At 43.3% G+C, this 14,146-nt stretch overlaps 1 protein-coding gene across 4 annotated transcripts in view; it reads left to right on the forward strand.

Moving 5' to 3' along the window:
* Positions 1-14,146, forward strand: part of LOC142563748 (TBC1 domain family member 15-like) — a 93,703-nt gene that overhangs the window by 40,999 nt on the left and 38,558 nt on the right. The window contains exons 6-7 of one of the 4 annotated variants that reach the window (XM_075674351.1): positions 3,499-3,607; positions 8,669-13,634. The exons of the other annotated variants lie outside the window; for them this stretch is intronic. Coding sequence (XP_075530466.1) covers positions 3,499-3,607; positions 8,669-9,260 — 701 coding nt within the window. The 3' untranslated portion in view covers positions 9,261-13,634. Of the gene's footprint in view, positions 1-3,498; positions 3,608-8,668; positions 13,635-14,146 lie in introns of those variants that run through there. 4 annotated transcript variants of the gene reach the window in all.

Genomic DNA, 14,146 nt, shown 5'->3' on the forward strand with positions numbered 1-14,146 from the left:
CACAAATGCTATTTGTGTGCCCCCTCACCTTGGAATGTGGCCGCTCTGGTCAGAAAACGAACCTTTGAGCTTGTGCTTGGTAGCTGAACGCTGAAGCCACTCAGGCTCCACAGTGGATAAGCCGTAAGAAACAGTCACTGCAAGGACTAAGTGGAGCAATAGCTACTGCTGTTGCGACAGTGATGTTTTACCTTTGGTGGCACTTATTATTCTCCCCTGCATTAATTCTCTTCTAAGACATAGCGCCCACAATAATACGGGAGAGGCACTGTGCAATTGCTACCACGGAGATACACATGGCGCACCAGTGAGTTACAATGTCACAAATGTGCTGGGTTAATCTGGTGCCTGTAAAAACTGATATAAAATGTATACAACCAGGAGCAAACGCCCAGACACTGCAGGTGGCACAAAAGACACCTGAACCTGCCTAGTACAAGAACATTTGACACATTTTGAGACTCCCATGGTATCCAACCCTTGCTCCTGATGCTTAAGTGGCAAAACAGACAAATCAAAGGTATTTCAGTGTAACTGCATCTATTTGCAAAGCAATGGAACTTACAAGGTGCTTATGTGTATTGTGGCGGGGTACTATTGAGCATAGGGAACTACACTACAGTAAAATTTTTTATTCATCCATTGTGCAGTTGGGCGCTACAGAAATTCACAAACAAAAGCCAGGGCTCTCTGTTAAGTAAAGCACAAAGGTAACTGAGTTGCATCCATAGAAAGCCCGTTACTTGCAGAAACATTAAATACTTGAGCTTCTAAGGTGCCGTCTAGAGAGTGTTTTACCGCAAGAATTTCCCAAACATTACATCACAAGGTGCCAGGAGGTGAGCTTTCCTGTTAATATAGACACCCTTTCCCTTTGCTTCGACTAGCATCTGCAAGCGACATCCCTTCCTTGCTTTTCTCCTATGACAGAGCAACACCTCTAAAGCGAAGGGACCGCATCACTTTTAGTGGTCATGTCTTGCATATTCTGCAAAGTATTTACCAAAGCCACGCAATATAATCGGTTACGTTGCAGGCAGTGCGTTTTACATAGAGGCGCTTGTGCATGTCGCCTTGATTATCCCAAAGCAGTGGCTCTCTTGATAGGCTTTTCTTTGACATTTGACTCTTTCCACGCCATTGGGTGCTTTGATACTTTGCAAACACGATTGTTGGTGCGTGATCTACACACCAAACTTTTCTCTTTCCATTGCCCAAACCTGGTGAAGGGCCCTTTGAGCTTAAAGTAAAATTTTCGTAAGAACAATTTAAGCAACAATACCTTGATTTGGGTGAGTTGGTTCATCTTGACAGTTTTCATAAGGGACATCATGACCGTTTGTAATAAACGCCACTTGGAAGTAGCGCCAGTCCTGTCGCATGTGTTCCTTTGACTTTGTCTTCGTCTTTAGCGCTTTTTATGAAAACTGTCAACAATTTCAGGTACTCCCTAAAGCGAGCCTGCAAAAGTAAACTTTTGCAAGTAATATTTAAAAAGCTATGTTAGCTATGCAAATGCCATTTACAGATGCGTTATACTTTTTTGGCAGATGGCATTGCGTATGAAAAAGTATGGCCAGACAAAGTACGGTTTACTAGAAGTCATTTAACAGTGGTGAGACTTTCGCACAGTGTACACTTTGAAAACTTGGTGGCCTTCGAAAACGTGGGTGCCAACATGTACCCGGAAAGAACTCAATGCATAGTAATCTCCTTTTTCACCAGCAAACAATGAATACCTGCCAAACTGTAAACACTAAAATCTGTAAAAATCCTGTGAACATGACAAGGAGGATTGGGGAAAGTGGTAACCACACGTTTTATTACTGAAGAAGAGTCTGGATCCAAGCTAGTTGGTATGGCATCATTCTTTTAAAGGCAGGTCAAGCGCACAAAGACAGCGAAAAGAAAACAAACAAGGTGCTACTTACAGCTAATTCTATAGGTCCATGAACGACCAGGCCTAAGAACATGCGGCATCCTTAAAAAAACAAGGCATATGCACATCTATTTTGCACTGGGAAAGAAGCTGCAAGTGTGTGCCATTGTGTGATGAAATAAAGCTATCGGGTAGGAGCAGGTACACTATGCAGCGTGAGCGTTGGAGGCTTTTTTTGTCAAGCAGATGGGTGGCAATTGCATTAGTGACACATCTGTTAAGTTGAGGAAGGACAAGGATAGTTTGGTGGAACGGCTGAATGGATCATGTCTTTAGTTGTGATAAAGAAAGGGCAGAGTTTTTTCTGTAATGCCTGGTGGTGTTTGTTTTCTGTGCATGTGGAGACCATAATCAGTCTTTTTACTTCTTGCTACAATACATCAATTGTTAGTGAGTACATGTCTTTCTTTTGGAATCTTTTCATTTATTCCCTATCATGTATATGTTGTGCGCATTTTTGGTCCTGCAGTTTAATTCTGCGGTCAGAACGTGAGCCAAATGCTTTGGTGGCTTAGTGTTTGTGCCTCTATGTTGCACAGGGTCGTAGGTCGGATTCCTGAACGTAATGGCAGCACTTGACAGAATGCAATAACACTTGTGTACCAAGTATTGGCTGTCCTTCAAGGAAGTTAGTCTTGTAGAGGAGCCAGTAAGCCTCTAGGTCCGTGTGAAGGTCCTGCTGCACAGAGTGAAAGAAAACAGCATTAAACAAAAGCAAAGTTTTTTTCGCCCCCTCGTACCTTTTTTAAAATTGTACTGACATGATATTTCTGACTCATCAGTCTTTTTCGTTAAGTGGAGGTCCGGGACCTCTTAACCTTAGAATATATACTGGCAAGCCTCACAGTGCCTTTATTTATTGTAATAGCTTTTCCACAGCCACTTCCTGTTTTGTATCCCAGAAAGTGACTGGGTCGTGACGTCTGGTGCGGAATGTGGTCATGTGGGAACAGGACACTGTGATGGTTAGACAGTCCCTCTGGCTCGCTGGGTCGTCCACTGTGTTGCTACATTGGGCCTTACAACCAGTAGCAGCATAGGAGACTGCCGAGCAAGTCACAGCAAGTGTCAAAACATTGAAATGTCCTTCTTTCCACGTAACCACTTTTTTGCGTCATGACATCACGACACAGTAGAAACGTAAACAAAACCAGCTGTAGAAAAAGCTATTATAATGAATTATTTAGGGTGCTTTGAGGCTTGCTAGTATTTTATCTAGGGTTTAGCGGTCTGGGACCTTGATTTAATGCAAAAAAGAAAATGAATGGCAAGTAAATCCATGTCAGTACTCCTTCGAGGAGTGAAGTGTGAGCTCTGTCAAATGAACTCGGTGTTCTTCATGTAGAGCAGGTTTGAGACAGGTCAGAGAGTTGACGTTGTAGCTTTCGTGTAAGCCAGCACTAAGAGCAAGATGTAACCGTAAGGCACTGCTACTGCTTCGTAATCTGTGATTGTTGTGACAGTATGAGTGTACTGCTGAAGGCCTGCCTGACACTTGGCACGGTTCAACAATGGTTCGTTTTCTCCCCCTGGCCCACCTGTTTGCATTTGGGCCATAGATGCGGAGTTGACGTCGGAACAGTTCACCGGACTGTCCCTGAAGGTATTCGAGACCTTTGGGCAGCGATACCACTGGCGGGACGATGACACACCGATGGATGCCGATGCGTAAGTGGTCCTGTCCCGACTGTGGTCCTGTCTTGAGCGTACAGTGCTCAGCGATTGAAATGTGATGCTCGGAGCACAGGGATATGGCGCTTTTTGCTCCACTGGTGGCTGCTGACACCGAAATGATGCATTGTGGTTACGATTAAAGCGAGAGCCTTTGTGGCGAATTGTGACTGTTGTTTGGTCCCCCATTGATTATCTAGCGCTCTCCCTCCGGTAGCACAAAAGGAACTGGCTGCCATGCGGTCTGAGTATCGTGCTTTAATTGCTGAGCGCTGTACGTGCGTGCTTACTCTTCAGTCACACTTGAAGCCGCCTGCTTGCTTGTACCAACTCATAGTGGTGCTAATCAGTGTTGCAAGCAACAGGGAAATTTCTAGATTTAGAGATGTTGAATGTTTGGCAAACATGGAAATCGTGCAAGATGCTTTGCTGGGCTAATTGATGTGTTGCCGTGATGGAAAGTAGCACTCTCTTCTTCTCTCCTTCTTTTTTCCCCCTCACTTCTTACACTGCTTTCCACCATGGAAATCGGGTTTGAATTTAAGGAAATTTCAAAAAATGTTAAAGCCAGGAGTTCAACATTTGCTTGACTTAAGCTCTCTAGCCATTAGGGCGAGCTAGTGTGCGCATCTGCTGGGAAACAAATCAGATAAGTGGTTGCAGCAAAATGTAGCAGCAGAGAGTGTGCAGCAAGCAGACTGACATCAAGGAGCTAATCGCACGAAGGAACCAGAACAGAATGAGGGACACAGATGAGATATGTAGTGTGCGGGCTACCAGATTTACAACTTTCATTGACACAAGCCGAACAGCTAACTTCAGTTTGCACTGTGTATGTTTTTCTTTTTAACTTTACCTACTTCCCCGGGCTTTTGTGGTTGGCAGATAGGTATTTAAGATAGTAGAGGAACAAGAAGGGATATGGAGAAAAGAAGGAAGCACTCGATTGGCTGGCAGAGGCATTGATGTTCCATACATAAGAGGAGAGAGGTGAAGAGAGCAACCACTGGGCTGCATCTTTTCCACTTGAAATATGCAGTCAGGTAAAGAGAAAGCTATTGGGACTTCGATGATTGTCTTCGATGGTTTCTGCTCTAATTTCTTCTGGGTTCTTTGCTCTGTCCTCATCTCTTCGAGCAGATAGCTTGTCAGTGTCATGTACAGTGTACAGGGTCATCTGCTTCTAGCAGGAACATCTCATTAATATTCAAGCCAGGGTAACTTTAACATTTCATGTACTTCATGCTGAAAATGTGTCTTATGCCTAATGCAGATATCTAACGACATTGGCCTACTGGATGTCATGCCAAATTTATAGCTGCTATGGGTGCTTGGTGGTTTACAAAAGTGAACGACCCTGTACGTAATGGAATAAAGTGAGATCCTTGTTCCACGGCAACGCCATCACACTTACAGGGGTGGCTTCATAACTTTTGGCTTGGTTTGTACAGAGCCTATGCCTGATGATCAAGTTTGCCCAATAACCAAGCCAAACTGTTGTGGCTGTCTGGTGCAAAGCAGAGTATCGTACGAAAAATGCTAAAGGTAAATTTGGTGTTAGCATCCATCTATGTGTACCAGTGGGGCAGCACTTTTTCCGGCACGGAAAGGATTGCTGGTACACGGATTTGTCTAAACCTTGTCACGTTTCACTTTAGGGGCCTCTCTCCAGGCCCCATAGCAAATTTTGGTTGTACGCTGGAAGTTGTTACGTGTCCTCTAGGGAGCATTCTGCTGAAAAAATATTTAAAATCAGCTCATTAATAGCCAAGATAAAAATATTTCAGTATCGTGAACCCATAATTTCAGCAAGCAGGCACCACTGCCAAGCAAGACACTCTCTCCACTCGCCCCGTCTAGCCTCCGCAAACGAAATTCCTTCCCTGCGTTCTCCCATGCCGAACCTCGCTGTTTCGTTCGCGCAGCGCACGATTTTGCGCGCTGTGCACAAGGGAACATGACTAGCGGTGTAATTCAGTGCTACACGAATACTGAGGCAGAACAGGTGGATCGCAGAGCATGATCACATGCTGGAACACGATAGAAAATGGCATATTTTCGGTACCTGCGCACGTGACCGCACGACCGTGGGAACAAGCAGACGAAGCGGAAGTACGTCTCTCTTGCTTCGGCGTGAAGCAAAACAAAAAACACGCAGACGTTTGGTTTGTGTGTTATATTTCTGTAAACTTCAATTCGTCAATTCAAGCAACAGATCGCACAGATAACAGATGTGTCCTTGAATAATTCTCGAAGTCACATGTCACCACGAGCGACGTCACACTGCGGACACCAGTACGTTGGCGCAGACACACGAGTACGTCATCCTCCGGCTTGGGGTGTGGCGGGCGTGAGGAGAAGGAAAAACGGTGTTCGGTTTGACATTTTAGATCTTTCCGTGGCGCATAGTGATGCAATGCTTTGCAGACACGATTGTTATCGTGTAGTGTATGCTCTGCGTTTGTCAGCTCAAGATGGCCAGACCTGGTGAAGGGCCCTTTAAACAAGCTTTTGGGCTTGTTGTAAGAGGAAGCTTTAGCTTGCAGGCTCCCATATAGATGCAGGGGAATAGGGAAATTGTTTCCTTGACGACCACTGCACCAAATTTGGTGAGGTTTGTTGGATTTAAAATAAAAAATTAAGATATAGTGATTTAGTGAAACAAATTTTCGATTTAGGCTCTTAATTTTTTAAAAATAAGAATTGCTGTAAATCGAAAATTTTCAGAAAACAAAACTACCAAGCTTTTTAAATTCTCTAACTCGGCAATAAAAACGATATCAAAATTTGTAAATTGCATCTAATAGTACTGCTAAGCCGACCAAATTGATATATTATACTAAATGGCTTTCACATAAGGCACTAATATGTAAGGTTTTTTGCAAAATCTTTGTAAACAATGTAACAAATTCACATAAGATGTAATTTAATATATCAAATTTGTCCACTTTGAATGCTCTAGCAAAGGCAGTTTACACAAGTGCGATATCTATTTATGGTGCAGAGCTACAAATGTGTAAACTTTGTGCTTTCTTTTTAAGCTAACTGATTTTTAAAAATTACTATTAAAAAATTCAGGCACTCTAAATCGAAATTCTGCTTCCAACAGTCGCTGGAATTTCACTTTGTCTCTCACATGTAATGAATTTCATTAAAATCAGCCCAGTAGTTATCTCAAGAACAGTGTTTCTGCGTTTTACATGTATTTGAATTGGCGGCATAGGGGTTGGGCCCAAGCTAAAGCTTGCTCTTGACCTAAGATTATTTCCTCGAGTTTGCTGTATGACCTCATTTTATCCCCGAAGGTCTGCTATCATAGTGTTTTCAGAGCGTCACATTTGAAAGGAACTCTTTAAAAAATCTAATTTGTAGTCATCCATGGTCAGCGTCACTGCCCAAAAGTCGTCCACAATAATTACATGATTAGAAGTGTCAAGGCTTCTTTACACACTCAAAATTTCATAACAGAATGAAGTAGTTGATCTAAAACTGTGTCCACTGCTCTGAAGAAATATGCAGCTAGCATGCAGCGCAGCAAACCATAAAAACCAATAAAAGGAGCCACTGTTTGTTTTTTCAAAGAAGCCATACCAAAGCATAGAAAAATCCATGTGCTGTGCATCTTTCCAATGGGGGTTAAGTAACTTCAGTGCCAAATTTTGCACTAGGAGTTTTATTAGGGAACTCGTAAGTTCTGAAGGAAACGGAACTAGTAGTAAGTTGAAAACACAGAAACCGGGGAGCTCCACAAACAAAATGGCAACAATATCTCACTTGGCTGCCTGATCGTGCTTTCTCGTGCTACGTTCATTGATAGATGCTTGTATCTCGTTTTCGTTATCTAAAAGAGTGCCATCAGATATTTTAAAACAATTCTTAGTTCATAAATCCTATTTTTAATTCTTTGTAGACTGTGAAGCCATTCCAGTGTGAACGTCTTGCTTGGAGAAGTCGGTGCAGCATTGTTTAGTGCTTAAATTTTGCCTTGGAGTGTAGAATGTTTGCATGTGATGACGAACATATAGCGCTATAGATAACATATAGCATATTGATCTCAATGATAGTTCTAAATCTCTTCGTATGTGTTCATAAATAATTTGCCTTCACAAAAATTTTCTCAAGTTAAAACTGATGCCTTGGAAAGAGAGATTAGCTACCAGTAAATCAATGCACATTCAGTTGTAAAGTAGTGCCAATGCAGACTGAAATTGTTAACGTTGGAACTAAGTTTTTTTTTTTCTTGTTTCTGTGAAATCGGGCTAGTGGCTAGCACATAGGCAATGCAGGCACCTGCTGGTGTATTGACACCTGCTTTTAAAGCGGCATTGTGAAACACTCCTCAAGATTTATTCAAAATCTTTGCACACGCAAATACTTTGCAGCCACCAAATGTCAACAGCAGTGAAAACTGCTTCAGGGAGACAGCGTGCAACTGTGCTGGCTACTTTGCTACCATGCAAACAAACGAGAAATGGGAGCTGCGCAATAAAGTGGACTCTAGTCAGCTCTCTTTGTCAGACTTAAAGTCACGTTGAAGGCCTGTTGATGTGGCCATTGTAATGTTCAGGTTAGAGGTGGCAAGTCTTGGAAAATGCGTGATTTGGAAAGTGCCACGCACAAGTTTGTCAGGCTGTGCAAATCTGTAACTAGTCATCCTTTACGACAAACTAAGATGCACTGTAGCCTAAAATAAAATTTGAGGGAAATAAGCGACTTTCCATTTCCTTGGATTTAAAAAAAAAGAAAATTGCAGTAACCTTTCTGTTTTACACCGGCATTAAAAATTTGCTGCCAAGGGGCGAGCAGTGTCCAGGCGTGTTCGTGTTCGGATATGTGGTTGTCTGCTGTAATGAATTAGAACATAGCCTCAATCATGTCACCATGGCCTGCCTTGGCTTGCTGCTTTGTGGCTTAGTGCTCTGTTATGTTTGAACCTTTGCAGTGTTCAACTCTGGCAGCGTGTTTCACCACATTCTTGCTTTGTTCCCACCTTTAGCAGTTTGGTTATTCACCTTGCACTTCTGCTCTCTTTTCTCTTCCTCTCTCTTGGAAAATCAGGGGTGACTCCATCTTGGGCCCTTCGTCCTGCCTCGAGCAAGACGCTCTGTATCTGTCCGAGTCGCATCACCCCGAAGTCATATTGCTCCCCAGGTCCCCAGATCCTTCGGAGCCGGCTGGCCAACTCACTGACGACTCCGACCACAAATTCGGTGCCACAATGAGCAATGGTGACAGCAGCCAACTGTGCGACCAAAGCCTGAGCGGTGAACCTCCCATTGCTTCGGAGCACTTGACGAACATGAATCAGGCTCCGATGCAATTCAAGAGGGAACCCGAAGACCCACCAGAACCGAAACGGGAGTGCTGGCCTGAAAACACCGCCAGCGGTAGCGAGGATGACCGCGCGACGATGTGGGACACTCGCCACATGCGGGCGGACTACACGGGAGGCCAGACGAATAATGGGATCACCTTCTTGGGCTCGATCGCAAAGATGTGCGACACCGTTCAGAAGGCAGCAAGCGAGGTTGTGTCCTTGAAGCGGCGAGAGCACAAGATGAAGATGTCAGTCTTGAGGGCAAAGATGGAGTATTACGAGACAAAGAGGAGGAAGCTGCAGCAGTCGGAGGGAGGTGGTGGTGCAGCATGACCAGGTTTTACTGCATAGAAGAGTTGGTACGAGTGAGTTAGCAGCAGGACTGGAGCCTTGCAGTGACGGGAAGGCTGCGGAAACTGTATTTGGCTTCGACTTCTCCTAGTAACTGAGCCTGTAAATGAATTGATTCACAGAAATACAACCTTGGAAAATGTCCAAGATAATTTGCAGCGAAGCATGGAATGTTGCATAAGTAAGGGAACAGGTGCAAATAGCTGTTTTGATGAAACCACTCACTTGTTCGCACTCAAATCTCGCGCAAGCATGGAATTTTGCAACACACTTTGCTGGAAACCATGTTTGGCTGTACTTTTGCTCTCTCATTTAGAACAAGCCACGACTGTTCATCATTTGCGGCGACATGAAACCAAAAACAAAGTAATTGCCCCTCTGAAAGGAACAGTGGTACTGTCTGACTGCTGTGGCAAAACATAAAGCACAGCGTGTTGCTGCAACAGTCAGAGATGGCAGCCCTGTTCTGCAGCCGAGAAAGCGAAATGTTTAGCACCCAGCACCACCTCACAGATCAGTACTTTGCATGCGTTCTGCATGAAGCAGTGAAGTGCTGTAGCCATGTAATGTTGGCAAATGAAATTCGCTCTGAAATTCCATCTCTGTGCAAAATTTTAGGACAAATGAGCCAGTGGATTATCCGAAAGAGCCATTTGTAATGGACTCATCTTATGCAGCTTATTGTTTGGTGTCAAATTTGCTTCAGTTCTAAATTTGAAGCGGTTGTTTCAGGGTGGTCTCCTGTGCAGAGCGGAAGTACAGCTTTTAATTAATATGGAAATGTCATTTGGTAGGTAGCTGTGTGGCTGGCATTGATACAGTTTTGTCAAGAAGCATTGTAGGCACTAAGCTGAAGTAATTTTAGTTAGCTGCCATTGACTAATCTTATGAACGAGCTGCTTTTTTTTTCTCTGCACAATTTATATCTACTAGATGACCATGGCTAAGCTATTGGCCAACATTTGAACGGAAGCCATTGTGGTGCCGTTTCATTTTAAATGTTTATCGAAGCAGGCATTTATCAGAGCAGGTGAAGGACTGGACCTACATAGTTTTTACACTGTGAATCCTTTTTACTTCCTTCTTAGAAAATTATTTTGACAACGTTCCTAGTGTCATCACAACCTGCACATAGTGTTAGTTTGGTAATACCGATGATTTATGGTAAATTTATCAAAATAAAACTGCTTGAGAGAGCTTCATGTAGTGTTTTTCTGGATTTTTTAGGCTTGTAGCGCAGCTCAGGATGAGCAAAAAAGGAAGGTGGCAGGGGTAATGAAAAGGAATGGAGAACAGGGTGAGTGCTACCCTGTTTAGGCGCTACAAGCCTAAAAAAGTCATGACATACCAGCTTGCCCAGACTGCTATGCTTTTTCTGGCTGTTTACTTCCCATCAGTAATGGATTTACCAATCAGTAAAAAATAAATGAATTTTTAATTATGTGTTGCTTTTGAGGGATAAAGAAGAAACTGCTGAATCACTGCTAAAGTTAAGCACTATTCGTTTGTTTCCTTCAAATGTGGGAAAAGTGAATTGGTAAGAGAACTTGAGGCTAAATTTTTCTTGAGAAGCAAGTTTGTTGGGTCTTACAGCCCTTCAGTGCGCAAACGTGTGTGCAGTGGGACCAAAGCCTTCTCTTCACTGCTGGCCTAGTAAAATCATCCTGATGTTTTGCATTTTTTTTCCCATGAATTCCTTTGTGTGTAGGCTGTGTACCCGCTTCCCTCTCCCAAGGACAACTTGATTATGTATTTCTCTTACAATGGCATTGCTGGTGTTTGTTTACAAAAGTGTGTGCCTCCAATGTTGGATCTGTTTGTGTAGGCGCGTCACGTGTCATTGCACGTTCACATTGGCGAGTGCAAAAGATTGTGCGACCATTTCGATTGGTTTCTTCAATCGGGAAGGTGACTTGTTTAGGGTTGCTTCCTGACTTTCCGGCACCATAATTCGAAGTCGTGAAGTTGGTGACCCACACACCGGGGGAGGTATTCTGTAAGAGTCCACCTAGTGGACTGTCCATTTCGGCTGTTGCTGATTGGCTAGGGCCGTTCGTATACTCCTCGCTCGTACAGCTCCATCTAATCAGCAGCGGCGGCCGGAATGGACAGTCCACTAAGTGGACTCTTACAGAATACCTCCCCAGTGCATTGAGTTGGTGCCTCAGAATAACATGCTCTCTGATGCAGCTGCTTACCTTACATGTATCATAATTTGAATGGAGCCAGCTTTTACACAAAAGAATCTACTAAAGTGGTGTCTTGGTTCAAACTAGTTTGTCATTCATGTCGAATGGTACACGGTGATGCGGGACTGAATGGACATTTGCGCAAGCTGACAGAGCATGCGCCAACTGTTATATCGAGTCTACTCTTGAAAAAAGATTTGCTTTCAAGATTGCTCATAGTTTGTTGTATTTTATAGAAGCTGCGTTTGCGTGCCAAGAAAGACTTACTTTTGAGATCGCTAATAATTTATTTTATTTTATAATTATCTGACAGTGGGCTTAGAAGCAATTTTCCCAGAAACTTCAATTAGTATAGTTGGCATGTCTCCTGTCAGGTTGTGTTCTTGTCATCCTTTTGCTGTCTCAATCTGTCTGATAAATCTCCAGAAGGTTTTTTTCTTGTATTTCTTTTCTGCAAGGCCATATTCTTTGTTTTAGTTCACGATAGAGCTGACTCTGTAGCACACACAAGGACAGGCATGCAGCGCCACCATCGAAACTCTATAGGAATCCAGGAAAGACAAAAGTGAAGGGAAAGATAAGTGGATTACAGCAAATGCAAATTTGTTAGGGTAGCTAGCTAGCATTATCTTTTCCCTAGGGAGGTGACTAAGACACGTGTAAACAGATATTATGCTTGTGGGTTTCTATTGCACCATGGGAATACAGAACTAATTTTGGGTGAAATTATGCACTGTATTCTGGTTGTCGCCTTTACAGAAGCTGCACTGTCTGATTGGCTGAAGAAGCAGTGGATGAGTCGGTTTGGTCACGACAAAACGTGTTAATGCGCTGGCCTAAACAGCAAGCACAAGTGAATTTGTGGCTTGCGAGATTGGGCAACAAGTTTTTCTCTTGCGATGTGTCAGAAGGTAGATGAACTAATGCGCATAGACGCTAAATTCATAAAAATGATTCTAGAACTGTTCTTAATCTCTTCAGGTGCGAGTCCGTATATGTGTATTCTGTTAGATCTTTTACTAGGTATAAAACATTGCAAAGGCATTACTACAAGTTACACATTTCTTTGTTTGCGGTAGGAAGATCACATAGACAGGCAACAATCGTAAGTGCATTAAGAGAATGTGCTGTTGGTCTGCTTGAAGAAAAACAAATGAGGATGAAAATAAGACAGGTACAACAGATGGGTGCTGACTTCCAATTAAACTTTCATCTGAAGAAACAAGGTTCATGTACATAAAAATATGAATTGCACCATCGTGACGTTATGAACTCTCTATCGCGTTGGAAAGGCAATCTCTTTGTCGGCAAGTGTCACTGACGGGCGGCTAATGCACATGCCCTGGGGCCTCACAATGTGAAACGCTTCCAGTATTTTTATTGTTATTATTTTATTGTTATTATTTTTATCGTTATTTCCTGTGCATTGCTACACTGCAAGTTCCTTAGCGCAGGGGCCGCCAGGGTCTGCTTTGGTCACCATAGGGCTAATCTTGGCCAATTTACGTGGCACACAATATTAACATTGGACAATATTAACATTGTGCCTTTGCGCAACCTCTTTGAGGTTGTGGAACACCCTGTGCCAATATGGGATCACATGTACCTTCCTCCTGTCACCCAGTTTTGCTTTGTTAACTCCCTCCCTTAGCTGTTCGATCTTTCAAGAGGCTTATCACAAACCCTAGAAACTAAATGTAACTGAAAACCAGCTTGGCTCAGCCTTGTAATCTGGTTATTAAAATTGATTTCTACTTGGTGAATGCAATATTTATTAGTGCTTCCTTTAGACATGTCATAGCGATTCCTCTTGTTCTTAATTTGATGTGGGCGAGGTCATATGAAATCAGCTGCTAGCTCAACCCTGGCTGGCACTCTCAGCACTTATGCATGCTTAACAACATGTAGAACAACAAAGTAGAAAGCAGCTAGGCCGTAAATAACAATGCCTGGCAGCCATATGCAAGTGCCATCCAAACCTTAATTGCTCCAAGTTTGTGGCGCGTTCCAGAGATAGACTAGAAAGGGAGGTAGTGGAAGCCTTTCACATTACAAGGCCCCAGGGCACGCGCATTAGCTGCCCGTCGGTGGCGCTTGACAACAGAGATTGCCATTCTGTTGTGATGGGGAGTTCCTGATGTCACAGTGGTGCAGTTCTTTTTTGGCGTATACAGACCTTGTTTTTTCAGTAAAAGTTTAATTGGAAGTTAGCAACCGTCCATTATACCTGCCTTCTTTTCATCCTCATCTCTCTTGCGCTGTTCTTTTTTTTTTTTTCTCAAATATGTTACGCCAACTTGCCCACATCAAGCTCCTTCTGGTCTGCCTGCACTTTCTGTTATGTGTGGTGCTAAATTATTCCCTTCTCTTTTGCTATCGGTCGCCATATTTCTTTTGCAGAAAGGTGGATGAAATGGATTCATATCTGAATTAAACCTACTACTTTCGCTGCATTAGTCAACCAGATGACATTCTGCGGGCATTGCAGGGACGAGGATCAGGGTTACAGTCCCAAGTGTAAATTTGCTAAAGACACTAATCTCACGAACTTCGGTTGAGAAGAAGACTTCGGGACGGTGACATGCACATTGTGGTTGCTGGTGCAGGGTCGGCGTGAACATTGATAGTCGCTAGTTTCACTCGGTTGCAAGACCTCCCATCATTTGCTGGTGCGAATAA

Source organism: Dermacentor variabilis, chromosome 11, assembly GCF_050947875.1.
Source record: "Dermacentor variabilis isolate Ectoservices chromosome 11, ASM5094787v1, whole genome shotgun sequence".
Taxonomy (NCBI): Eukaryota; Metazoa; Arthropoda; class Arachnida; order Ixodida; family Ixodidae; genus Dermacentor; species Dermacentor variabilis.